Source organism: Salvelinus namaycush, chromosome 42 (genome assembly GCF_016432855.1).
Source record: "Salvelinus namaycush isolate Seneca chromosome 42, SaNama_1.0, whole genome shotgun sequence".
Taxonomy (NCBI): domain Eukaryota; kingdom Metazoa; phylum Chordata; class Actinopteri; order Salmoniformes; family Salmonidae; genus Salvelinus; species Salvelinus namaycush.
In genome coordinates, this window is record NC_052348.1 from 1,250,264 (window position 1) to 1,277,946 (window position 27,683).

Consider the following 27,683-nt stretch of genomic DNA (forward strand, 5'->3'; position numbering starts at 1 on the left):
ACGTATCACTTATAATGATGTTGGGCCACACACACACACACAATACACTTACAGGTCCTATTTTCTTCTGTTTGCTTAAGGTGGCCCAGACTACCAGTGGAGACCTCGTCCCCTCTAGACTTTGGTGCTGTCCCTGTCAATGAAAGCAAGGTAACAAAACATGTTTTTATCACACACTAATAGTTAATAGCTCTGTGGTACATAAAGTCAACAATTCACCTGCAGCAGTTTGAGTATTTCTGATACTTGTAATAATAAAATAAAAAATAACTCTACAATCTGCACTTTTAACATTAGTATGCTTTTCCATTACGCTGTCTGTGTAATGCAATGTCTTGTTATGTTATGTGTCAGCTGTGAGCCATGGAAACCAAATTTCAATGTACAATACATCTTTTGAACTTTGAACTTTTCCCCCAGGTTAAGCTGCTGACTCTGAGAAACCCCTCCTCCTCTGTGGTCTCTGTGGAGATCAGAGCCCTCTCCCTGTACCCGGCCCCCCTGGAAGCCCTTGACCTCCTCACCAAATGGTACGAACCCAAGAACACCTCCCCTCACCATTAGTTGCACAGGAGATGCACTCCCTTGGGTGCATTTCAATAGTTTATAGTGGCTTCCTGTCCTTGTCTCCTTTCCTTCATCTGCACTGAAGTGAAACAACTGGACCATATTGCTTTCACCCATCCTATGTTTTGAGATCCGTGCAGATGAAAGGAATGGAAAGTCACTTCAGACTATTGTAACAAATTCCTTCGCATTAGTTTCCCACTCCTTAAAGGGACAGTTCACGCAAACATTAGTTGATTTTAGACAGAACTGCCCCTTTAACATTGCAGTTTCGTAACCAGTTAGCTCTGAGCGTCCCTTGTAGGTGTTATTGATGAGGCGTCTCACTGTTTGGCCACTTACTCTCTCCCCTGTTTCTCCAGGTTCAACATCAGCCCCCTCTCTGTCAATATCAGCACTAAGGAGTTCACTCTGCTGCCTGCAGAGCACAAGGTAAGGATGTTGTGCATTCTGGGAAATGTAGTTTGTTGTCTGTTCCACTGTCTATGGGACTAGGGCTGCTGTAATGTATTAGGTGTAGGGTAGGGATGGGAGTCCATACAGTAGAGTATAGCGATATTATTTTTGCTGATTTTATATATAAATTGCTAGGTACTGTGGTTCTTCCTTTAAACGTTGCATCATACTGCAGCACACCTTGCTGGCTGCTGCAGAATTCTATGGCACGTTATTGCCATTAATGCTAGTTAGTGCTAGTTTGACCACCAGGGGGCATCTTTGAGAAGCGTTTGACAGTTTTTGATATGGGCTGTACTAGAGAACCTATTTTTTGTAAGAACAAAGTATATGGGATTGATTTTAAGAAACTTAGCTTAATTAATTTGATTAATATTATGGTGTTTCTATTTCAAGAAAAACGAAACCCTCAGGGTTTCCGTTAGAAAAATATGGCGCTGTACAACGTGGTTTTACCCGTGGTTGTGGAGCTGGGGGGAAGTGAAACTAAAATGTAGCTGAGTTGTACTGTACAATAGTTGAAATAAACATCTGCATTTTGAAAGTCTTCTTTATCGTTATTTTATTAACGAAAGCATAAAGATGTTGATGAACAGATACTGTGTAAAACTTTATAGTACTTAAGTTGGGGGGATTTTCACACCTACAGTAGCCGGGCTATTAAACTAATCATTGGATAACAGATCGGCTCTCGGGAAATAATTAACACGCGTTACTGTGTGTGTGTTTCGATCCTCTCTCTCTCACACGCACTTGCTGTCTTGACCTCTGAATACTCGGCTATGAAAAGCCAACTGACATCTACTCCTAAGGTGCTGACCGGTTGCACCCTCTATAACCACTGTTTATATTATTTACAGTAGGGATGGACAGCTGGAGGCATTTTGTTTTTCACAAGCGTAGCGGGCTGTGAATTCTGCAAACAAGCCAACCTAACTAAGAAATACATTTTGTTGGTTGCCATGGTGAATAATCCAATAATAATTGGTTGGACACATAAAAGGAAACATCAAAGAGTTTACCGGAATCTCTAAATAAAAATACTGGCAGATCAATACAGGTCAATAAATTACAGTAGTAGATCAAATTAAATTTAGAGGATTCTAAATTAATATCTATGGGGCTTTTATACAATTATAATGCAGGGTTAATAATAAATGAATATATTTGTAGGGGTTGATGCATTTTTTGGGTTGGGGCAAATCTGGTTTTAGAGTACTTAAGCATCGAATACATTGCAAGTTTGACCATTTTGGTCTTTAGGCTAAACTTTACAATAGGACTCAACTCTGACTGACCGCAACATCTACAGTGGTACAAATATATTATTGAATTAGATTTTTAAAATGCTTATTAAGTAGTCTTGCTTGTCTCAGAGCAGAGTGAAACGTTGCTGAAATAGTTGACCACACGCGGGTAGGCTATTGCTTCAAATCCTGTTGTAACAATTGGATGACTTTGGGAGTTTCAGTAAGCAAAAATTTGTTGCCTTCATTAGCCTACTTTATTCTTAAAAGAACTCCAGCACAGAGAAGAGAAAGGAGCCTTAAATAATTAAACAATAAAGTGATTGAATTCACAAATGCATTTGACTGTATTTAATATTGGCCATCAACCAAAAACACACAGTGGTAGATATATGTTATTGAATTCGATAAAAAATGCATATGTTTATTAGTCTACTGTGCAGTCTGACAAGTAAACAAGGGAAAGTGCCTAATTCCTTACATAAGGGAGAGCAGGCTATGTCCAGACTTTCTCGTGACCTCAAGTACTCATTAACTCTGTCTTTAATGCTTTTTCGGGTTGCATCAGTCATGGATAGAAACTTCTGAGACACACTATTAATGAATAAAAACACAGCATCTTGTTTACATTGTCTATTGTAATCACAATATCACAAATCATTTGTGTTTGCCCTTCCAATTACTTTTAGAGTTTGGGATTTACAAATGTGCGCTTTTCATGTCATTTTTTTGTTAGGGCAAATATGGTCTGTTATATAATTATGGCTTTTATATAATTATAATGCAGGGTTAATAATAATAATAAATGCTTTATTATCCAAATGTTTAAATTGCGTATGGGTGACGGAGAGAAACAAAATGGTGCGCCTTGGGACCCAAAAGCATAGTCAGTGCTCTAACTTTGTTTGAGGTCATGAGGCTGACAGTCAAAACATTTCTTTATTAAAGACTATCAGAAAAAATGTTGGTACTTATTTATTTTCATCCAAAGCCATGAATGAGGGAGTCACTCGGCTTTATGTAGGTGCCGAGGCTATATGACTGCGCCATCAACTTGATTATTTAGCAGACATCGCTTGCTGCTTATATTCAATCATCACATATATCTTAAGAATATCATGGAATATAATTGAACATTTTAATTTCTCTTAGAATAAAGAGCTCCAGACCACTGCTAGGGGGGGGGGGGGGGGGGGGGGGTAGAACACTGATTATGCTTTTGGGTCCCAAGGCCTAATGTGTCTCTACCTGAATGAATGGGTGATGTAAACCAAATAGAAACTGATAATTGTGTACGACTTCAAAATGCAATTTCAATGAACTGAATGATGACGATGAAGAAGGTGAATGAATTTAGAATAAGAGTGTAAGAATTGCAATTCCTCTGTCTTGCACACACCCGAAAAAATATGCGTATTTTTTGGGTTCTATTTGGTCAGAAGAAGCTGTAACTGGACTGTAGCATATTACTTACTAAACTTACTTTTATTCTGAGAGAAACGAAAATGTTCTATTATATTCCATGATATTCTGAAGATATCATGGCGGCTTCTATCTTCAATATGCTTTATTATCCCAATGTTTAAAATGCGTGTGGGGGACCTCATGCAACCGCAAAATGTCTGATAAAGCCTATACTGTACAGTATTTCTTCATCAACATCTTTATGCTTTCGTTAATAAAATAATGATAAACATTCCATTTTGAAAGAGTATTTTTATTTCGTTATGGATCCATAACGAATTACTATGGGAATAAATATCAGCTAAATAGTTGGGAAGAGATTTTCGATGTACCATTCCATGACACATGGTTTATGAATTGACACACAATTTTCCATTCCTCCTGAAAGCCCTAATCTGCTCACTTAAATTAATAGAGATCCTGGTCGTGGTGCTATTAGCAGGACAATAGACACTTCAACCTTTACAAAAGGATAGCTTGGCTAGGTGTAAAAAATGTTTTTCTAAAGTTGTACATTTATTTGATTTATTTATTTAATAAAACATTTTTTAACCCTTTCTCTCCCCAATTTCGTGGTATCCAATTGGTACCAGTCTTATCTCATCGCTGCAACTCCCGTACAGTCCACAACTGGCTGCCAGTCCTCAACTGGCAGCATCATTAAATAGTACCCGCAAAACACCAGTCTCAACATCAACAGTGAAGAGGCGACTCCGGGATGCTGGCCTTCTCGGCAGAGTTGCAAAGAAAAAGCCGTATCACAGACTGGCCAATAAAATAAAAGATTAAGATGGGCAAAAGAACACAGACACTACTGGACAGAGGAACTCTGCCTAGAAGGCCAGCATCCCGGAGTCGCCTCTTCACTCTTACTATTTAATGAAGCTGTCAGTTGAGGACTTGTGAGGCTTCTGTTTTTCAAACTAGACACTATTATGTACTTGTCCTCTTGCTCAGTTGTGCACCAGGGCCTCTGGGTGCAACCGGTCAGCACCTTAGGGGTAAATGCCAGTTGTCTTTTCATAGTTGAGCATTCAGAGGTCAAGACAGCGTGTGTGTATGAGAGAGAGAGAATCGAAACACACACAGTAACGTGTGGAATATAGCATTAAGACTGTGCGTTTAATTATTTTTATTTTTTTAACCTTTATTTAACCAGGAAATATGCAGATTACCTCCTATTACCCTATTACCCTTCTCAGAGTTTTAAGAATTGTGTGTGTTCAATTATTTGTGGCATTTAAAGCATATTGAAGATAGAAGCAATAGGATTTGAAGCAATAGCCTACTCGCGTGTGGTCAACTATTTCAGCACCGTTTCGCACTGCTATGAAACAACATGGGGACTGGTCTTGATACATCAATGAGATTTTTTTTTTCACTGAATCTCCGTTTGGGTATTGGTTAGACTACAATTAGGGTGTGGAAATATTAGGATTATTTTGCTCTTAGTACTGTAGCCTACTCCAGACTGGTCACGTTGTACAGCGCCATATTTTCCTAACGGAAACAATGAGGATTTTATTTTTCTTGGAATAGAAACACCATAATATTAAGCAAATTAATTAAGCAAATTTCTTAAAATCAATCCCATATACTATGTTCTTACTTAAATTCTCTAATACAGCCAAACTAGTGTTAATGGCAACAATTGCTGACACTTAAATAATGTGCCATAGAATTCCAAGGTGTGCTGCAGTACGGCACAGTACCTTCTTTTGCAGGAAGAACCTCTGTAGGGATGGTGCCAGGTTTCTTCCAGACGTGACTAGAGAACTAGAGACGTGACTTTCATCAGACTAGAGAATCTTGTTTCTCATGGTCTGAGAGACTTTAGGTGCTTTTTGGCAAACTCCAAGTGAGCCATCATGTGCATTTTCCTGAGGAGTGGCTTCCGTCTGGCCACTCTACCATAAAGGCCTGATTTGGTGGAGTGCTGCGGAGATGGTTGTCCTTCTGGACGGTTCTCCCATCGCCACGGAGGAACTCTGGAGCTCTTTTAGAGTGACCATCGGGCCCTTCTCCCCCGATTGCTCAGTTTGGCCGGGCGGACAGCTCTAGGAAAGGTCTTGGTGGTTCCATACTTCCATTTAAGAGTGATGGAGGCCACCTTCAATGCTGTATCATTTTTGGTACCCTTCCCCAGATCTGTGCCTCAACACAATCCTGTCTTGGAGCTCTACGGACAATTCCTTCAACCTCATTGCTTGGTTTTTGCTCTGACATGCACTGTCAACTGTGGGACCTTATATAGACAGGTGTGTGCCTTTCCAAATCATGTCCAATCAATTGAATTTACCACAGGTGGACTCCAATCAAGTTGTAGAAACATCTCAAGGGATTATCAATGGAAACTTGTGTAAAAATAAAACATATTTGAAAAATGTTCTAAAAACCTGTTTTTGCTCTGTCATTATGGGTTATTGTGTGTAGTTTGATGAGAAAAATAATTTGATCAATTTTAGAATACGGCTGTGACGTAACAAAATGTGGAAAAGGGGAAGGGGTCTGATTTCTTTCCAAATGCACTGTGCAGTATTGTGTATCCTGATACTATCGTATCGTGAGGTCCCTGGCAATTTCAAGCCCTACTGTAGGGTGATGTTGCCCCTAGATGCTGATCTTGGGTCAGTTTCGCATTTCCCCCATTAATGGTTAAGGTTAGGATTGATCCTAGATTTGTACCTAGGGGAAACTTCACCCCATAGCATTGGATTACAATGAAATGACAGGAAATGTGTGGTATTTCATTGACCTATGGTGGATCGCTAGCTAAGTCAAAAGCCTTGCAGCAAACATTGAGCGGACATTTGCTGTCTTTTTATTGCATTATTCTTTGGTCCTTATTGCATTTTGATAAATGTGTTTTAGTAATTCCTTTCTTTTGACACTCCAGCTCAGATTTTTTTAATCCACTCCTAGGGAATCCAGGTTAGTCCTGGGCTAGCATAAATATGTGATCACCGGGGGTCCCCCCCCCCCCAGGAATGGATTGAGAAACACTGCTCTAGTTATGGGAAACCAATGCAGTCTTTAATCATTGGCCTCTCAACTGGTGTCCCAGGTCTGAATCGGTTCATGATTAGTAGAGAATGAAAGCCAGTATCAAGCGTCTCAGCCCTTTTAGATCAAAATGAATAAGGTTTCATAGACAGGCAAGACCTGATCCTAGATCAGCACTCTTGATATGCCTGATACAGACAAACCCAGAAGTGTTTCAGCTGTCCAGGAGACCGCAGTTGAATAATATTTGCTATATAAAGTATGCTATGCAGTGATATATGAACCATTTCCACTAACCCTCGCCCTCTGTGTTTTCTACAGGGGGGTGAGGGAGTCCTGCGTCTCCTCCTCCAGCCGTGGGAGAGCAGGGAGGTGGCCGTGGTGTTCACCCCCTCCGAACACAAACCCACCACCACCACCATCCTACTCCTCAGGTACACTATGATTGACACCTCTACATTATGACACGTTTAGAAATAGTCTTCTGATATTCATATTTCATATGTACATACAAAGGCAAAATGGCCACATAAACAGTACTGTGAATAATTCCCCCCAGTTGTTGCATACTGGTACCAGTAGTTGTAGTCTTTCGTGCATGCAAGATTTTGATATGAGCACTGATATTACAGTAGTTATTGCAGTACTATGCGAACATAGATTTGTACGTGATATTTTTCCACGTTTGTGTTTGTTTTGGTCAATAATGTTGCCAGATTTGAGTATGGTGCCATGTGCCGTGTGTCAGTTTTGGTGAATCACAGCATTGGTGGCCGTCTAGTCTCGAGTTGCCATTCTTTTCAAGTCTTCTCTGTCACTCTGCTGTTGGAGCGTGAGGAAGTGGAAGTCGGGGAGCTGAGTCTAGAGCCTGTCTGACTCTCTTTCTCTTTTTTTATGTCTCTCTCTCTTGGTGTCTCTCTGTCTCAGGAACAACCTGACAGTGTTTGACATGGTGACGGTGCGGGGCCATGGGTCCAAGGAGCTGTTGAGATTGGGGGGCAAGCTGCCGGGCCCCGGGGCCTCATTACGCTTCAATGTCCCTCAGTCCACCCTCATGGAATGCCGAGACGGTGAGCCAACCACTCGGTTAATTTTATATTTGTAATTTATCCACCTTTCTCTCATTGAGATAAAACCTATTTTGTGCTCCTAGTGTCAATCACAACAATCAGTGTGTTACTCCACAAAAATCATCAATGATAGGGTTTGATTATACACTGCTCAAAAAAATAAAGGGAACACTTAAACAACACAATGTAACTCCAAGTCAATCACACTTCTGTGAAATCAAACTGTCCACTTAGGAAGCAACACTGATTGACAATAAATTTCACATGCTGTTGTGCAAATGGAATAGTGTTAAAGGAATTTTGATTCCTGTTTATTAACCAATTCAATTAAAACACAATTTGTAAGATAATTATCTGCATAAAATGGACAGATACCAGTCTTAAAATCAATCAATCAATAGCGTTTATTCTCGAGAGTACTGAATCATAGTACAATTTACATCAGGTTATATAATAAAGATGATGTCATAGGTTTTAATGTCCAACCTCCTCTCGGATACAATGGCAATACAGTTCGAGTTCTCATTACTGTCTGCCACCTGTTAAACTATCTACAACCAACTCAAGGTCTTTCCCCTCCCTGGGTAGAGACATCATTCTAGCCTGTCTGAAGATAAACCCATTCTTTCTAACAAGGAACACATAACATTCAACATTTATGAGTTATAATTCTAAGTCAAATGTATACATATTTTAGTCATTAGACACAAAAATCCCGTAACATATCCACCCTATGACTAAATATTATACCTTTAATCGTACTTCTAGTTTTATTAGAAACATTAAAAAGCACAATTCTATTTTTATTAGAAATATTTCTTGTTTTCCAAATACAACCTAAATCAACCACAACATATTACACTACATCAATATATGTATTGTATAATGTATATATATATATGTATTGTGTATATATATATACATCAGAATCATAACTATAATCTTAATCAAAGAAACAGTCTAATATAAAAATCATCAACACAAGATGGGAACTAATATTTATAATGTCTCAAAGTAGCCGGATCCATCCTCGGTCTGGGAACCAGTATTCATCCTCCCACTGGTCAGAACTTGGAATCGGTTCATATCCTTATCATCAATATTGTCTTTGATTTCTCCAGAGTCCTGGAAATGAGACCTTTCACACCCAGAATCAAACAGCATTCACACAGAATCAAAACCCTCATACAGGTGAAATTGGCCCACGACACAGTGATTATGACAATTTTCCATTCCCCAAACATACTGTCACATCCATTTTTAAGAGAATTATCGACCCCAGAGTTTTCTGCCAATTCGGGAGCTAAGGTGGCTAAACCAATCAGGACCTAGGTCACTGATCCGTCTAGAGCCGTGCCATCAGGGATAAATGTGCAACATTCTGCTCCAAATAAGACGCACACGCCACCCTTTTCTGCCGATAACATATCCAATAGTATCCTATGTAAATACTATTGTCAAAAGATCCGGACGGATCACTCCTCCTCTCTCTTCTACCTGGTTCTAGGTCCTCGTTTTAGATAAGGGTGAAAAGCATGTCTAAATAAATACTATCGGTCCAATTGGTAGGCAGGTCAGGCCACAACCTCATCCCTCCATATAACAACCAGACATCCACTCTGGGCCTTTTTATCTTACTGAAATCCCCGGAAGTAAACCATCCAGTTAGGTCTTACTTCCCCTTCATCCCATCCGTTTGTAATGTGCCAGGTCCTATAATAATAGTGTCCTTCTGTAACTGTGAAAGGAGGAATGGAGGTAATGGGCACATGGGGATAAAGGTTATGCAGATCAAAGCAACGGTCACTGTCTGGCTTCCCTGCCTTCATGAACAGCTTTATCATACAGGCCATTCCCCTGAGTATATCAATTCCATCAAATGGAAAGGAGATGGTGGTCAGCTGTGGTTTGGCAGTAGCACAGACATTTTAACCAAAGTTGGAATCCCCAAACCCAGTCTCCACCTCTATCACTTCTCTAAGGTAATTGTCTGAACTATTCGTACAGGTCCTTTAACCTGGATGTTTATACTAGGAATGTCCGTGGCGTTAGGGAGATGAATTGAACTCTGGCTGACCATAGTCTTCTTACCAGCTCTAACCTCTGCCACCTGGAATGGTACCATAGTATCAGTTGAAAACTGGTCGAAGCCAACATACCATAACCCGAAATCCTGGGACTTTACCGTTTTAATGTTAATTCATACCTTTATACAATACTTCCTCTGCTCGGGAACACAGTCAGAAACTCCAACCCTTACTATACTCCATCTGTTCCTAAATTGGATGTATGGGTTTACATAGCTCTCTCTCCGTGTGTGAGCTATGACCTGTGTCCATGAACCACAGGGAGACCTACACAGCCTAAATTCTATAATGGCTCTTAGTCCTAGACTGCCCAGGAGTCAGAGACCCCTTTTGGTCTACATAAACCTCCATTGACACATCCTTCCTAACCTCCACTCTAACTTCCTGTCTATCCAGATCAAGGGATCTATTATGCTTGATTAATACAAAATTCTCATCGAAACCATGGGTCAAGTTACCACCTTCTGCATACTCAGGTGGGGTGTGGTGTATTAGGAATATGGCTCCCACAATAAGACAGCTCAGACCAATCAGCGCCCCTGTAAAGCCCCACCCTCTCCCAGAGAACATATCAACCGCCAGAGGCCAAGCCACACCTTCACTTCTATGAACGCTCACAGCGGGGAAAGGTCGGGTATTAGGGAATCTTCAGTAAGAGTTGGCCCCCAGTACCCTGTTGGTTCTGGTTCTGCTCCTACCCCTGTGATTGTTCGACAGTGTCAGTGTGTCCTACCCTCCTACAAGTGTGAAATGCCCCCCCGGTAGCTGCTTTTCAGTTATTCTCACTGTGAATGCAATCACAAGGAGTGCTTGGTCTGGCCCCTCCCAATGGGGCTGCATTCCACCTATTCTCCTCAGGTGATTGGACCCAGATCCAGTCCCTTGGCCCAATCATGTCGGTAATCCCCTCCTGTAGTTCTCCTGTAGAGCATAAAATCTTGGACATACAGGTTTGGTTAACAAACAGTTTTTTAATGTGTTCTGCTAGAACCTCTGTCATTCTATCTGTTCTATTTGATTAGCTAGAATGTCATCCATTATTATCCTAGGAACCCAACTCTAGGAAGAATATCTTGACCTAATTTTTTAGTTAACATACTCGTGTCCGCCAAGTAAGTTGGGAACGCTATATATATATATATATATATATATATATATATATATATATATATATATATATATATATATATATATATATATAAAAAAATTGTTTATTATTATTATCTGATAGGCCACATCCTATCCTAGACCATCCCCCCTTTTATACTTGGCTCCGCCCTTGTATCAATCCTGGATCAACCTAACAATTCTTTGTTAAGTGTTTTATCTACTTTAAAAGTTATCAGTGCTTTCCCTTAGTTCCTGAAACCAACTAAGTTTTTCATTCCCTCTGTCTCCCCTCAGTAACCGTGACCCAGTCTGTGCCACTCCTATCTCTCTGCTCTGCTCTGCTCGCACCCACCCTTCTAAGTTCTGTGTAATGGTACGGCTTATCTCGGGACGCATTCCACTGATTATACTGGGCCTTGAGTCCCTTCACTGCCTGTAGCTTGGTCCCAAACATTAACTAAGTGTCTCTCTGTTATCTGAACCCATGGAATTACAAACCAAACCAAAAAAATTCTATGGTGGCAATTTCTAAAGTCCTTACATAGGTTAAATAAGGTTATCTCGATCCTGTCAATAATCCTGAATCACCACAGATAGCTCGCCACTTTATACTTATTCACACTATGATCGAATGAGGCCAAAACGAATGCTAACTATATCATATGCTTTCTGTACTAATGAGATATCTCCTTCAGGAGCCCACTGTATTTTATCTAAACAATAACATGAACCTCCATAAGTTGACCAATGGCGCCCTCTAGTGACTTTTCATCCTCCACCAACACCCACAATGTTAATTTTGTATCACCTCAGAAGCCATCAGCCATACCACCACTTCAAATAAGTGTTATTTATTATATTATACAAAATAAAGAACCCTTTATCAAAAAAAATTAACGTATTTATGAAAACTCAGAAAACAAAACTTCAAATATTCCATATGCGAGTGTGTCCCTTTAAGATATTTACACATGGGATTCCCCTCAAACCCAACGTTTACTACAAGCAAAACCTAGCAATTATAATAAGTATATTGTACACCCTCAAATCATTAGTTTTAAATTTCCTTAATGGTTGATGTAACTCATTCAGTCTTTCTCCAAATTGTCTCCCCAAAATACTTTATACCCTGCCATTACACTCACACAACTGTGATAAACGTGTACTGTCCCTTTAAAATAAAACACTCCCAGCCAGCCATACCAGTTTGCGGGCCGTTCATTGTTCTCCATAATGAAAACAAATAATGTTTAGAATACGTTTACTTCTTGTTCGAATTCCCTGGTGTTCCCTAACCAAAAACCAATAACTTTTAGCCACTTTTGAAAAGTGACTCAAAGCTATAATGCACGCCTTTTCCCTCTAAATGACACTACCAATTTTCTCTGTCATAATTTGATACGGCCACACCCGGTGGGGAAAGTACAAATTGTATCCCGTTCCTCCTATAATACCCAACGCTAAATTCAACGTTGTGGTTAAATATACGGATTTGCCAATCATTATCAAATGTTGAATATACAGGTTCAGTAATTTGATCAAATAGATTAGTATAGTTCAAATCAGGATATGCGTTTACATATACATTCACACTGTTGCTCTCTTTAATTAAAAAACTCCTCTACTATAGTATTTATTACTAAATGGAATTAACAATCCCTAATATAAGAATTCTTATCAAATATGTATTCAAATTAATCACAGTCACAACATCATTGCCTGGCTGCAAAAGTGCATCGTGAGTTATGTCAACAACTAGCGCTCAACCCGTGTTCAGAACGCAGCAACTTTCAACGAACTGTAAATCATTGTTGACTAACTGCAACAGGCAGTAGTACGGGTTCGATAAACCAAACCCAATTTATCACAAAGGTTGGATCTTGAATAGAATTTACAACATCAATCAACATCTCTCAATCAAAATTATACTGCCAGAAGTACAGAAAATAGTGTACCTGAACAATGGCCAAATCCATTCGAGTAACGTAATTGTGTATCCCACCTAATGACGTTGTTTTACGTCGTTACACAACAAATCATCCTGCCTCTAGCAACGTACCCTGAAAATTAGTAGCCAATACAATACCAAAACTAACTCTCTTATTCCTGCCTCTAGGCAAAACATCTACTTACTCCAACTGAGTTTTGCATCAAAACTATCGTATAAGTAAAATCAACTTCTCAACTTTCTCTACTCCAAAATGTAAACGTACCATATACTTCGCTAAATTTAAATCGCATGTCAGTCATCCATAATAATTATAACATTCCGATGGGCACAACTTTATCGTATTTCTCCGTTATTCTTTAGAATTCATCAGGTTTAGGTAACTGTCACTTCTACGATTCAGTAATATAAATACGACTCATGTCTCCATACATTATTCATGAAGATCATTGAGGCAACACAACGTATCACATCGAAAGTGCATCGCTATCATTTAGAATTAGATTAGTCTTTCATTTTAACCTAAACAAGTTATTAAAACGTTTCAGTTTATATCCTATACCGACACTAATGACCATATTTTCTCAGGCAAAACATACAAATGGTTTAATTACAATTAAAGACCCAGATTTTAGTCAGAGCATTTACCGTGAATCGAAGTCAGGTCTCAAGCTTGGAAGGCAGCCATTTAACCACTGAACCACCATCACTTTTGGAACAAAGGAGCCAATAACCCCATTACTACAACTTTCTGTAGTCGCAAACTCCGGCGCTGAGGAAATTCCCAGAAAATAGTCCTAAATTTATAGATCCAATCGCGCTTGACTTTCCCCTTAGTTGAATTATAATTTTGGGGGTTTCTGTTTACAATCGCGGCGCTGATGTCCTTTTTTTTTACAATATCTACATGGAGCCTCGCATTCCCTGGCGAAATGTCAGTTTTTATTACAATTGTAACATTTTTGTCCCCCCTTTCTCCCTTCTTCTGACGTTGCATTTTTGTCTAACTTAGTCTTGTTCTCTCTGTCTTTCTTAGGTCCTTTCCCCTTTAGGTCTCCTTTATGCCTGTTCAGAATTACCCCGATAGTTACGGTCAGATGTTTTGACTCAACCTGTTCTCTCTGTTTACAGTCTCGGTGATTGTGGCCTATTTTATTGCAGTATTTACACGGAGCCTCACAATCTGTAGCCAAATTACCCGTTTTACAGTTAAAGCTCCCTCAGCTCTCTTCCTCGCCTCGGCTAACCATACCCTTGCTGTATCAAGCCCCTCTGCCCTGTTGTTTTTTTTTATTTTTTATTTTATATCCCCTTTTCTCCCCAATTTTCGTGGTATCCAATCGCTAGTAATTACTATCTTGTCTCATCGCTACAACTCCCGTACGGGCTCGGGAGAGACGAAGGTCAAAAGCCATGCGTCCTCCGAAGCACAACCCAACCAAGCCGCACTGCTTCTTAACACAGCACGCCTCCAACCCGGAAGCCAGCCGCACCAAGGTGTCGGAGGAAACACCGTGCACCCGCCCCCCTCGGTTAGCGCGCACTGCGCCCGGCCCGCCACAGGAGTCGCTGGAGCGCGATGAGACAAGGATATCCCTACCGGCCAAACCCTCCCTAACCCGGACGACGCTAAGCCAATTGTGCGTCGCCCCACGGACCTCCCGGTCGCGGCCGGCTGCGACAGAGCCTGGGCGCGAACCCAGAGACTCTGGTGGCGCAGCTAGCACTGCGATGCAGTGCTCTAGACCACTGCGCCACCCGGGAGGCCCCCCGTTGTTTATCTACCTTGTCTCCACAAACCCTATTTATTTGTTTAATCATTGATTCCAGTTTTTCTTTATTTAAACGTCCGTCAAATTCGTATTTTTTCCTCCATTTTAAACAGAATTCAATGTTCCTTTTGTCTTTCTGTTCCATATAACGATAATCTCCCGTCCATTCCGGGACCTCCTCGGAGGATTTACTACCCATGTTTAATAAATCTTGTCGCTCTTAGTAGCTATGGTATTTATCACTATATGTATGTGTTGTTCTTACCGTTAGTTTTTACCTAATTACGTTGGTTGTTTTCCCGTTTGGAAACTTTATCTATAGCGTTGCATTTGTTGGACATTAAATCTTACCCGTACAAATATAAGCTATTTCCCCGGGGGCGTAAAGTCCCAGTTAATAACCTATTATTTTGTGTCAGAGGACTTTTAAAGTTAATATCTCGTATCTTACTCCGCTATATTAGGTTTCCCTCTCTCGTGGAACCTCTTGTCTATAGATTCGGCTCAGATTTATAGATCTTAGTTTCCCTCTCCACCTTTTTTGATACTTCTTTCAGTATTGAATAAGTGCAGTCATCTTGCCCGAACAGAACCACCCTTCCTTCTCACAAAGCCTATTTAGGTATGTCTTTTGAATTAATGGCTGTCCTATTTGCACAACACGACTGCACCCGTCAACACCTGTTTCAGTATCTCGGCTTAGTCTCGGGACTTGCCTCATGACTAAGATTAGTTTAAATTATGGCAGTGCACCTTGCCCCAGGTCTTTTGCGGACCTGTCTCTGTGTATCGGTCATACAAAACCCCTTGGATCTGTTTGGAATAGCAAAGGTCCTATTATTGATAAATTCTAAACATTTTAGAACATTAAATCAAGGATAACTTAAATCATTCCCCCCAGAATCGAGAATATAGGCTACTGACCTTGTCGCTGACTGGGAAAAGCAATGTTCATTTGATCTCGTCACCACCTCTGTCGTGTACCAGTTCACCACTGGCCTGAAATAAACCCTCAATTCAGAGGTCAGGTCTTTGTCTTACGGATCCTGGATCCGCCCGTGCATGGTTTTCAGCAGTTTCTTGGAACGACAGAGGCAGATCTTGAGATCCGGCTCGAAGGACCAAATTGTTAAAGGAATTTTGATTCCTGTTTATTAACCAATTCAATTAAAACACTCTGCCCATAAATAAGAATTTGTAAGATAATTATCAGCATAAAATGGACAGATACCAGTCTTAAAATCAATCAATCAATAGCGTTTATTCTCGAGAGTACTGAATCATAGTACAATTTACATCAGGTTATATAATAAAGATGATGTCATAGGTTTTAATGTCCAACCTCCTCTCGGATACAATGGCAATACAGTTCGAGTTCTCATTACTGTCTGCCACCTGTTAAACTATCTACAACCAACTCAAGGTCTTTCCCCTCCCTGGGTAGAGACATCATTCTAGCCTGTCTGAAGATAAACCCATTCTTTCTAAACAAGGAACACATAACATTCAACATTTATGAGTTATAATTCTAAGTCAAATGTATACATATTTTAGTCATTAAACACAAAAATACCGTAACAAATAGACAACAGGTGGAAATTATAGGCAATTAGCAAGACACCCCCAATAAAGGAGTGGTTCTGCAGGTGGTGACCACAGACCACTTCTCAGTTCCTATGCTTCCTGGCTGATGTTTTGGTCACTTTTGAATGCTGGCGGTGCTTTCACTCTAGTGGTAGCATGAGACGGAGTCTACAACCCACACAAGTGGCTCAGGTAGTGCAGCTCATCCAGGACTCTGTCACGTCTGTCACGTGCTCAGTGTGAACCTGCTTTCATCTGTGAAGAGCACAGGGCGCCAGTGGCGAATTTGCCAATCTTGGTGTTCTCTGGCAAATGCCAAACGTCCTGCACGGTGTTGGGCTGTAAGCACAACCCCCACCCGTGGACGTCGGGCCCTCATATCACCCTCATGGAGTCTGTTTCTGACCGTTTGAACAGACACATGCACATTTGTGGCCTGCTGGAGGTCATTTTGCAGGGCTCTGGCAGTGCTCCTCCTGATCCTCCTTGCACAAAGGCGGAGGTAGCGGTCCTGCTGCTGGGTTGTTGCCCTCCTACGGCCTCCTCCACGTCTCCTGATGTATTGGCCTGTCTCCTGGTAGCGCCTCCATGCTCTGGACACTACGCTGACAGACACAGCAAACCTTCTTGCCACAGCTCGCATTGATGTGCCACAAAACAACTTTCACAAACAACTGCCATTTTGACCCCTTTCCCAACATTTTACAGAAAACAATGTTTTCTATATAAAATCTACCCCTACTCTTCTGCTTTTCAAGCAACAAGTCGGATTTCAAATCGGGTCTACCAATCTGTAACTAGAGCTATTTTTGTAACCCTTCGCCTGTTTTTCTGGCTTCGGTAAAAAATGTCAGAAGTTAGCAGATTCATTAAATTCAAAACAACTATCATTTTGACCACTAAACCAAAGAGTTTGACAAAAATATATTGGATTAAAACTTCCCTCTACTTCTCTGCTTGTCAAATGCGGAGAAGGTTTATTCAGTATGGAACTTACGTTACAGCAGTTTTACTAAATGCACTACCATGTGTTTTTTAAACTTTCACAAACAACTGCCGTTTTGACCCCTTTCCCAACATTTTACAGAAAACAATGTTTTCTATATAAAATCTACCCCTACTCTTCTGCTTTTCAAGCAACAAGTCGGATTTCAAATCGGGTCTACCAATCTGTAACTAGAGCTATTTTTGTAACCCTTCGCCTGTTTTTCTGGCTTCGGTAAAAAATGTCAGAAGTTAGCAGATTCATTAAATTCAAAACAACTATCATTTTGACCACTAAACCAAAGAGTTTGACAAAAATATATTGGATTAAAACTTCCCTCTACTTCTCTGCTTGTCAAATGCGGAGAAGGTTTATTCAGTATGGAACTTACGTTACAGCAGTTTTACTAAATGCACTACCATGTGTTTTTTAAACTTTCACAAACAACTGCCGTTTTGACCCCTTTCCCAACATTTTACAGAAAACAATGTTTTCTATATAAAATCTACCCCTACTCTTCTGCTTTTCAAGCAACAAGTCGGATTTCAAATCGGGTCTACCAATCTGTAACTAGAGCTATTTTTTGTAACCCTTCGCCTGTTTTTCTGGCTTCGGTAAAAAATGTCAGAAGTTAGCAGATTCATTAAATTCAAAACAACTATCATTTTGACCACTAAACCAAAGAGTTTGACAAAAATATATTGGATTAAAACTTCCCTCTACTTCTCTGCTTGTCAAATGCGGAGAAGGTTTATTCAGTATGGAACTTACGTTACAGCAGTTTTACTAAATGCACTACCATGTGTTTTTTAAACTTTCACAAACAACTGCCGTTTTGACCCCTTTCCCAACATTTTACAGAAAACAATGTTTTCTATATAAAATCTACCCCTACTCTTCTGCTTTTCAAGCAACAAGTCGGATTTCAAATCGGGTCTACCAATCTGTAACTAGAGCTATTTTTGTAACCCTTCGCCTGTTTTTCTGGCTTCGGTAAAAAATGTCAGAAGTTAGCAGATTCATTAAATTCAAAACAACTATCATTTTGACCACTAAACCAAAGAGTTTGACAAAAATATATTGGATTAAAACTTCCCTCTACTTCTCTGCTTGTCAAATGCGGAGAAGGTTTATTCAGTATGGAACTTACGTTACAGCAGTTTTACTAAATGCACTACCATGTGTTTTTTAAACTTTCACAAACAACTGCCGTTTTGACCCCTTTCCCAACATTTTACAGAAAACAATGTTTTCTATATAAAATCTACCCCTACTCTTCTGCTTTTCAAGCAACAAGTCGGATTTCAAATCGGGTCTACCAATCTGTAACTAGAGCTATTTTTGTAACCCTTCGCCTGTTTTTCTGGCTTCGGTAAAAAATGTCAGAAGTTAGCAGATTCATTAAATTCAAAACAACTTTCACAAACAACTGCCGTTTTGACCCCTTTCCCAACATTTTACAGAAAACAATGTTTTCTATATAAAATCTACCCCTACTCTTCTGCTTTTCAAGCAACAAGTCGGATTTCAAATCGGGTCTACCAATCTGTAACTAGAGCTATTTTTGTAACCCTTCGCCTGTTTTTCTGGCTTCGGTAAAAAATGTCAGAAGTTAGCAGATTCATTAAATTCAAAACAACTATCATTTTGACCACTAAACCAAAGAGTTTGACAAAAATATATTGGATTAAAACTTCCCTCTACTTCTCTGCTTGTCAAATGCGGAGAAGGTTTATTCAGTATGGAACTTACGTTACAGCAGTTTTACTAAATGCACTACCATGTGTTTTTTAAACTTTCACAAACAACTGCCGTTTTGACCCCTTTCCCAACATTTTACAGAAAACAATGTTTTCTATATAAAATCTACCCCTACTCTTCTGCTTTTCAAGCAACAAGTCGGATTTCAAATCGGGTCTACCAATCTGTAACTAGAGCTATTTTTGTAACCCTTCGCCTGTTTTTCTGGCTTCGGTAAAAAATGTCAGAAGTTAGCAGATTCATTAAATTCAAAACAACTATCATTTTGACCACTAAACCAAAGAGTTTGACAAAAATATATTGGATTAAAACTTCCCTCTACTTCTCTGCTTGTCAAATGCGGAGAAGGTTTATTCAGTATGGAACTTACGTTACAGCAGTTTTACTAAATGCACTACCATGTGTTTTTTAAACTTTCACAAACAACTGCCGTTTTGACCCCTTTCCCAACATTTTACAGAAAACAATGTTTTCTATATAAAATCTACCCCTACTCTTCTGCTTTTCAAGCAACAAGTCGGATTTCAAATCGGGTCTACCAATCTGTAACTAGAGCTATTTTTTGTAACCCTTCGCCTGTTTTTCTGGCTTCGGTAAAAAATGTCAGAAGTTAGCAGATTCATTAAATTCAAAACAACTTTCACAAACAACTGCCGTTTTGACCCCTTTCCCAACATTTTACAGAAAACAATGTTTTCTATATAAAATCTACCCCTACTCTTCTGCTTTTCAAGCAACAAGTCGGATTTCAAATCGGGTCTACCAATCTGTAACTAGAGCTATTTTTGTAACCCTTCGCCTGTTTTTCTGGCTTCGGTAAAAAATGTCAGAAGTTAGCAGATTCATTAAATTCAAAACAACTATCATTTTGACCACTAAACCAAAGAGTTTGACAAAAATATATTGGATTAAAACTTCCCTCTACTTCTCTGCTTGTCAAATGCGGAGAAGGTTTATTCAGTATGGAACTTACGTTACAGCAGTTTTACTAAATGCACTACCATGTGTTTTTTAAACTTTCACAAACAACTGCCGTTTTGACCCCTTTCCCAACATTTTACAGAAAACAATGTTTTCTATATAAAATCTACCCCTACTCTTCTGCTTTTCAAGCAACAAGTCGGATTTCAAATCGGGTCTACCAATCTGTAACTAGAGCTATTTTTGTAACCCTTCGCCTGTTTTTCTGGCTTCGGTAAAAAATGTCAGAAGTTAGCAGATTCATTAAATTCAAAACAACTTTCACAAACAACTGCCGTTTTGACCCCTTTCCCAACATTTTACAGAAAACAATGTTTTCTATATAAAATCTACCCCTACTCTTCTGCTTTTCAAGCAACAAGTCGGATTTCAAATCGGGTCTACCAATCTGTAACTAGAGCTATTTTTGTAACCCTTCGCCTGTTTTTCTGGCTTCGGTAAAAAATGTCAGAAGTTAGCAGATTCATTAAATTCAAAACAACTATCATTTTGACCACTAAACCAAAGAGTTTGACAAAAATATATTGGATTAAAACTTCCCTCTACTTCTCTGCTTGTCAAATGCGGAGAAGGTTTATTCAGTATGGAACTTACGTTACAGCAGTTTTACTAAATGCACTACCATGTGTTTTTTAAACTTTCACAAACAACTGCCGTTTTGACCCCTTTCCCAACATTTTACAGAAAACAATGTTTTCTATATAAAATCTACCCCTACTCTTCTGCTTTTCAAGCAACAAGTCGGATTTCAAATCGGGTCTACCAATCTGTAACTAGAGCTATTTTTGTAACCCTTCGCCTGTTTTTCTGGCTTCGGTAAAAAATGTCAGAAGTTAGCAGATTCATTAAATTCAAAACAACTATCATTTTGACCACTAAACCAAAGAGTTTGACAAAAATATATTGGATTAAAACTTCCCTCTACTTCTCTGCTTGTCAAATGCGGAGAAGGTTTATTCAGTATGGAACTTACGTTACAGCAGTTTTACTAAATGCACTACCATGTGTTTTTTAAACTTTCACAAACAACTGCCGTTTTGACCCCTTTCCCAACATTTTACAGAAAACAATGTTTTCTATATAAAATCTACCCCTACTCTTCTGCTTTTCAAGCAACAAGTCGGATTTCAAATCGGGTCTACCAATCTGTAACTAGAGCTATTTTTGTAACCCTTCGCCTGTTTTTCTGGCTTCGGTAAAAAATGTCAGAAGTTAGCAGATTCATTAAATTCAAAACAACTTTCACAAACAACTGCCGTTTTGACCCCTTTCCCAACATTTTACAGAAAACAATGTTTTCTATATAAAATCTACCCCTACTCTTCTGCTTTTCAAGCAACAAGTCGGATTTCAAATCGGGTCTACCAATCTGTAACTAGAGCTATTTTTGTAACCCTTCGCCTGTTTTTCTGGCTTCGGTAAAAAATGTCAGAAGTTAGCAGATTCATTAAATTCAAAACAACTATCATTTTGACCACTAAACCAAAGAGTTTGACAAAAATATATTGGATTAAAACTTCCCTCTACTTCTCTGCTTGTCAAATGCGGAGAAGGTTTATTCAGTATGGAACTTACGTTACAGCAGTTTTACTAAATGCACTACCATGTGTTTTTTAAACTTTCACAAACAACTGCCGTTTTGACCCCTTTCCCAACATTTTACAGAAAACAATGTTTTCTATATAAAATCTACCCCTACTCTTCTGCTTTTCAAGCAACAAGTCGGATTTCAAATCGGGTCTACCAATCTGTAACTAGAGCTATTTTTGTAACCCTTCGCCTGTTTTTCTGGCTTCGGTAAAAAATGTCAGAAGTTAGCAGATTCATTAAATTCAAAACAACTATCATTTTGACCACTAAACCAAAGAGTTTGACAAAAATATATTGGATTAAAACTTCCCTCTACTTCTCTGCTTGTCAAATGCGGAGAAGGTTTATTCAGTATGGAACTTACGTTACAGCAGTTTTACTAAATGCACTACCATGTGTTTTTTAAACTTTCACAAACAACTGCCGTTTTGACCCCTTTCCCAACATTTTACAGAAAACAATGTTTTCTATATAAAATCTACCCCTACTCTTCTGCTTTTCAAGCAACAAGTCGGATTTCAAATCGGGTCTACCAATCTGTAACTAGAGCTATTTTTGTAACCCTTCGCCTGTTTTTCTGGCTTCGGTAAAAAATGTCAGAAGTTAGCAGATTCATTAAATTCAAAACAACTTTCACAAACAACTGCCGTTTTGACCCCTTTCCCAACATTTTACAGAAAACAATGTTTTCTATATAAAATCTATCCCTACTCTTCTGCTTTTCAAGCAACAAGTCGGATTTCAAATCGGGTCTACCAATCTGTAACTAGAGCTATTTTTGTAACCCTTCGCCTGTTTTTCTGGCTTCGGTAAAAAATGTCAGAAGTTAGCAGATTCATTAAATTCAAAACAACTATCATTTTGACCACTAAACCAAAGAGTTTGACAAAAATATATTGGATTAAAACTTCCCTCTACTTCTCTGCTTGTCAAATGCGGAGAAGGTTTATTCAGTATGGAACTTACGTTACAGCAGTTTTACTAAATGCACTACCATGTGTTTTTTAAACTTTCACAAACAACTGCCGTTTTGACCCCTTTCCCAACATTTTACAGAAAACAATGTTTTCTATATAAAATCTACCCCTACTCTTCTGCTTTTCAAGCAACAAGTCGGATTTCAAATCGGGTCTACCAATCTGTAACTAGAGCTATTTTTGTAACCCTTCGCCTGTTTTTCTGGCTTCGGTAAAAAATGTCAGAAGTTAGCAGATTCATTAAATTCAAAACAACTATCATTTTGACCACTAAACCAAAGAGTTTGACAAAAATATATTGGATTAAAACTTCCCTCTACTTCTCTGCTTGTCAAATGCGGAGAAGGTTTATTCAGTATGGAACTTACGTTACAGCAGTTTTACTAAATGCACTACCATGTGTTTTTTAAACTTTCACAAACAACTGCCGTTTTGACCCCTTTCCCAACATTTTACAGAAAACAATGTTTTCTATATAAAATCTACCCCTACTCTTCTGCTTTTCAAGCAACAAGTCGGATTTCAAATCGGGTCTACCAATCTGTAACTAGAGCTATTTTTGTAACCCTTCGCCTGTTTTTCTGGCTTCTGTAAAAAATGTCAGAAGTTAGCAGATTCATTAAATTCAAAACAACTTTCACAAACAACTGCCGTTTTGACCCCTTTCCCAACATTTTACAGAAAACAATGTTTTCTATATAAAATCTATCCCTACTCTTCTGCTTTTCAAGCAACAAGTTGGATTTCAAATCGGGGCTACCAATCTGTAACTAGAGCTCTTTTTGTAACCCTTCGCCTGTTTTTCTGGCTTCGGTAAAAAATGTCAGAAGTTAGCAGATTCATTAAATTCAAAACAACTATCATTTTGACCACTAAACCAAAGAGTTTGACAAAAATATATTGGATTAAAACTTCCCTCTACTTCTCTGCTTGTCAAATGCGGAGAAGGTTTATTCAGTATGGAACTTACGTTACAGCAGTTTTACTAAATGCACTACCATGTGTTTTTTAAACTTTCACAAACAACTGCCGTTTTGACCCCTTTCCCAACATTTTACAGAAAACAATGTTTTCTATATAAAATCTACCCCTACTCTTCTGCTTTTCAAGCAACAAGTCGGATTTCAAATCGGGGCTACCAATCTGTAACTAGAGCTCTTTTTGTAACCCTTCGCCTGTTTTTCTGGCTTCGGTAAAAAATGTCAGAAGTTAGCAGATTCATTAAATTCAAAACAACTATCATTTTGACCACTAAACCAAAGAGTTTGACAAAAATATATTGGATTAAAACTTCCCTCTACTTCTCTGCTTGTCAAATGCGGAGAAGGTTTATTCAGTATGGAACTTACGTTACAGCAGTTTTACTAAATGCACTACCATGTGTTTTTTAAACTTTCACAAACAACTGCCGTTTTGACCCCTTTCCCAACATTTTACAGAAAACAATGTTTTCTATATAAAATCTACCCCTACTCTTCTGCTTTTCAAGCAACAAGTCGGATTTCAAATCGGGGCTACCAATCTGTAACTAGAGCTATTTTTGTAACCCTTCGCCTGTTTTTCTGGCTTCTGTAAAAAATGTCAGAAGTTAGCAGATTCATTAAATTCAAAACAACTTTCACAAACAACTGCCGTTTTGACCCCTTTCCCAACATTTTACAGAAAACAATGTTTTCTATATAAAATCTATCCCTACTCTTCTGCTTTTCAAGCAACAAGTTGGATTTCAAATCGGGGCTACCAATCTGTAACTAGAGCTCTTTTTGTAACCCTTCGCCTGTTTTTCTGGCTTCGGTAAAAAATGTCAGAAGTTAGCAGATTCATTAAATTCAAAACAACTATCATTTTGACCACTAAACCAAAGAGTTTGACAAAAATATATTGGATTAAAACTTCCCTCTACTTCTCTGCTTGTCAAATGCGGAGAAGGTTTATTCAGTATGGAACTTACGTTACAGCAGTTTTACTAAATGCACTACCATGTGTTTTTTAAACTTTCACAAACAACTGCCGTTTTGACCCCTTTCCCAACATTTTACAGAAAACAATGTTTTCTATATAAAATCTACCCCTACTCTTCTGCTTTTCAAGCAACAAGTCGGATTTCAAATCTGGCCTGGTACTTTAACCCAGAGTCTCTGGTCACGGAGCTCTCCAGCCTCCTGGAGTACCACTTGGAGAACCTCATGGCCAGCATGTAGTCCTACTGCAGGGACCATACTCCTTTCTCCTTCTCTCTCTCTTTTGAAGGATTGAGGACTTGAAGTGCTTTGTTGAACCCTGATTAGTTAACACCCATTCATTTAATGTATTCTCTTGTTTTCTCTCCCCACAGGATTCTTGTGACACTTTGCCACCCAACAGGGATCTAGACACCAATGCATTACATTACTTTGCACTGAATTTGAAATGTTTAAATAAAATAAGTTGTAGTTCAAAAACAGTTTTGTTTCCGTCTTTTCATCTATTTGATTTTATGACCATTTCCTCTTCCTAGAGGTATAATGTTAATATTAGATTATTACACGAACAATGATGCTTTATTATCTGCATATGGAAATAAAAAAACTATGTTTAGTTGATTTACAGATACTACAGGCCCACACTTTATATGGTTTTGTACTGTGGTTTGTGATACGGTACTATTTAAAAACATGTAGGACTACATACACTGAGTGCACAAAACATTAGGAACGTCTTCCTAATATTGAGTTGCACACCCTTTTCCCCTCAGAACAGCCTCAATTCGTCGGGGTATGGACTCTACAAGCTGCCCTAAGCGTTCCACAAGGATGCTGGCCCATGTTGTGTCAAGTTGGCTGGATGTCCTTTGGGTGGTGGATCATTCTTGATACACATGGGAAACTGTTGAGCATGAAAAAAACAGCAGTGTTGCAGTTCTTGACACACTTAACCCGGTGCGCCTGGCACCTACTACCATACCCCGTTCAAAGGTTGTTAAATCTTTTGTCTTGCCGAATCACCCTCTGAATGACACACACAATCCATGTCTCAATTCTCTCAAGGTTTTAAAATCTTTCTTTAACTCCCCTTCATCTACACTGATTGAAGTGGATTCAACAAGTGACATCAATAAGGTGTCATAGCTTTCACTTGGTCAGTCTGTCATGGAAAGAGCAGGTGTCCTCAATGTTCTGTATTATCATTGTATAAAGTTTATCACTAGAGGGGGTAATTGCTTCAGTCTTGAATGTTACTTCTCACTAGCCCTACTCTACATTAACAGTCGGCAATTGTAGACTCCGGTAACTTGGGTATCTTAGTTTTTTATATTTGCCATTAATGTCTGAACCATTTACCATCTTTCCCACTGAAACCAGTAATGTTAGCGTTCATATGAGAGAGGGTGTAGTAGTGCATACTGACCACTAGTTGGATCCACTAATTGTGGACGACATCCTTGTCTATAGTCGAAGCAAAGAGGAGCACGACCGAAACCTCCGCGCGATGCTGCAAAGGTCCCGTGAGAGAGGAGTCCGGCTCAACCCCGAGAAGAGCACAGTCGGCGCTACAGAGGTCAGCTACTTCGGACATCTTCTCACAGCGACTGGAATCAAGCCAGATCCACAGAAGATCTCAACCATAAAAGAAATGGAGCCACCAAAGAACTGTGCAGAGCTGGAAACAGTGCTTGGCATGGTCAACTACTTAGCCAAGTTCGCACCCAGCCTCTCCAATGCTAATGCACCCCTGCATCAACTGCTAAAGCAGTCCAGTGAGTTTCTCTGGGACAAGCAACACGACATTGCTTTCCAGAAATGTGAAAGACTTGATCACGAGAGAACCAGGACCAATCCTTGCCTACTACGACCCCGACAAAGAGCTCAGACTCCAAGTAGACGCGTCGAAGTATGGACTAGGTGCAGTGCTACTGCAAGAACGAAAGCCCATCGGCTACGCTTCCAAATCTCTCACAGACTGTGAAATCAACTACGCTCAAATTGAAAAGGAGCTCTATGCCATTCTGTTCGGATGTAAACGTTTCCATCAGTTCGTATATGGACGACAAGTCATTGTGGAATCCGACCACAAGCCCCTTGAGTCAATCATGAGGAAACCACTAGCCGCAGTCCCGCCAAGGCTACAGAGAATGATTCTTCAACTACAAAAATACGACTTCACAATCACTCACCGTCCAGGCAAAGGCATCCCTGTCGCAGACACGCTCTCCAGGAAGTTTCTTACCTATAAGGACAGCAGCTTCAGTGAAGGCATGGACATGCAAGGGCACACTGTGTACAGCAACTTACCAGTTAGTGACACAAAACTGAAGGAGATCCAAGCAGAAACAGAAAAGGACTCGCAACTCGCACAGCTGAGGAAAGTCATACAGGATGGACGGCCTAAGGAGAGGAGAAAATGCCCTCAGAGCCTCTCAGAATTCTGGAACCATCCTGATGAACTATCACAGATCAACGGAATAATTTTCAAAGGAGAGAAAATCATCATTCCTACCAGTCTCAGGAAGAGATTTTGACAAAGATCCATGCTGGACACATGGGCATGGAAAAGTGCAAACAGAGAGCACGGGACATTTTGTTTTGGCCCGGAATGTGCAAACAAATAGAGGACATTGTTGGTAAATGCGCCATATGTCTTGAACGACGCCCCTCAAACACCAAAGAGCCAATGTTACCTCACTGTATCCCAGACCGACCCTGGCAGGTCGTGGCAACCGATCTGTTCACCTGGAACAACGAGAACTACATCGTAACAGTTGACTACTACAGCAGATACTTCGAACTCGACAAGCTTCACAGCACCACATCTGCAGCTGTGATACACAAGCTGAAAGCAGCCTTTGCCAGGCATGGCATTGTAGAGACTTTAATATCTGACAATGGGCCCTGTTACAAATCAAATGAGTTTGAATCCTTCACAAAAGCATGGGAGTTTACACGTCACCACAAGCCCACATTACCCTCAAAGTAATGGCCTTGCTGAAAAATCAGTGCAGATTGCTAAATCACTGATGGACAAAGCAAAAGCAGACAAGAGAGACCCCTACCTCAGTCTCCTTGAATACCGCAACACTCCAGTTGACAACTTCAAATCACCAG

General features: G+C 39.6%; 1 protein-coding gene across 1 annotated transcript in view; it reads left to right on the plus strand.

The window, feature by feature from the left end:
- Positions 1-27,683, plus strand: part of LOC120034983 (transmembrane protein 131-like) — a 244,245-nt gene that overhangs the window by 87,764 nt on the left and 128,798 nt on the right. Inside the window, exons 17-21 of the mRNA XM_038981709.1 lie at positions 81-150; positions 421-530; positions 930-999; positions 7,059-7,171; positions 7,665-7,807. Of these exons, the coding sequence (XP_038837637.1) occupies positions 81-150; positions 421-530; positions 930-999; positions 7,059-7,171; positions 7,665-7,807 (506 nt within the window). The remainder of the gene's footprint in view (positions 1-80; positions 151-420; positions 531-929; positions 1,000-7,058; positions 7,172-7,664; positions 7,808-27,683) is intronic.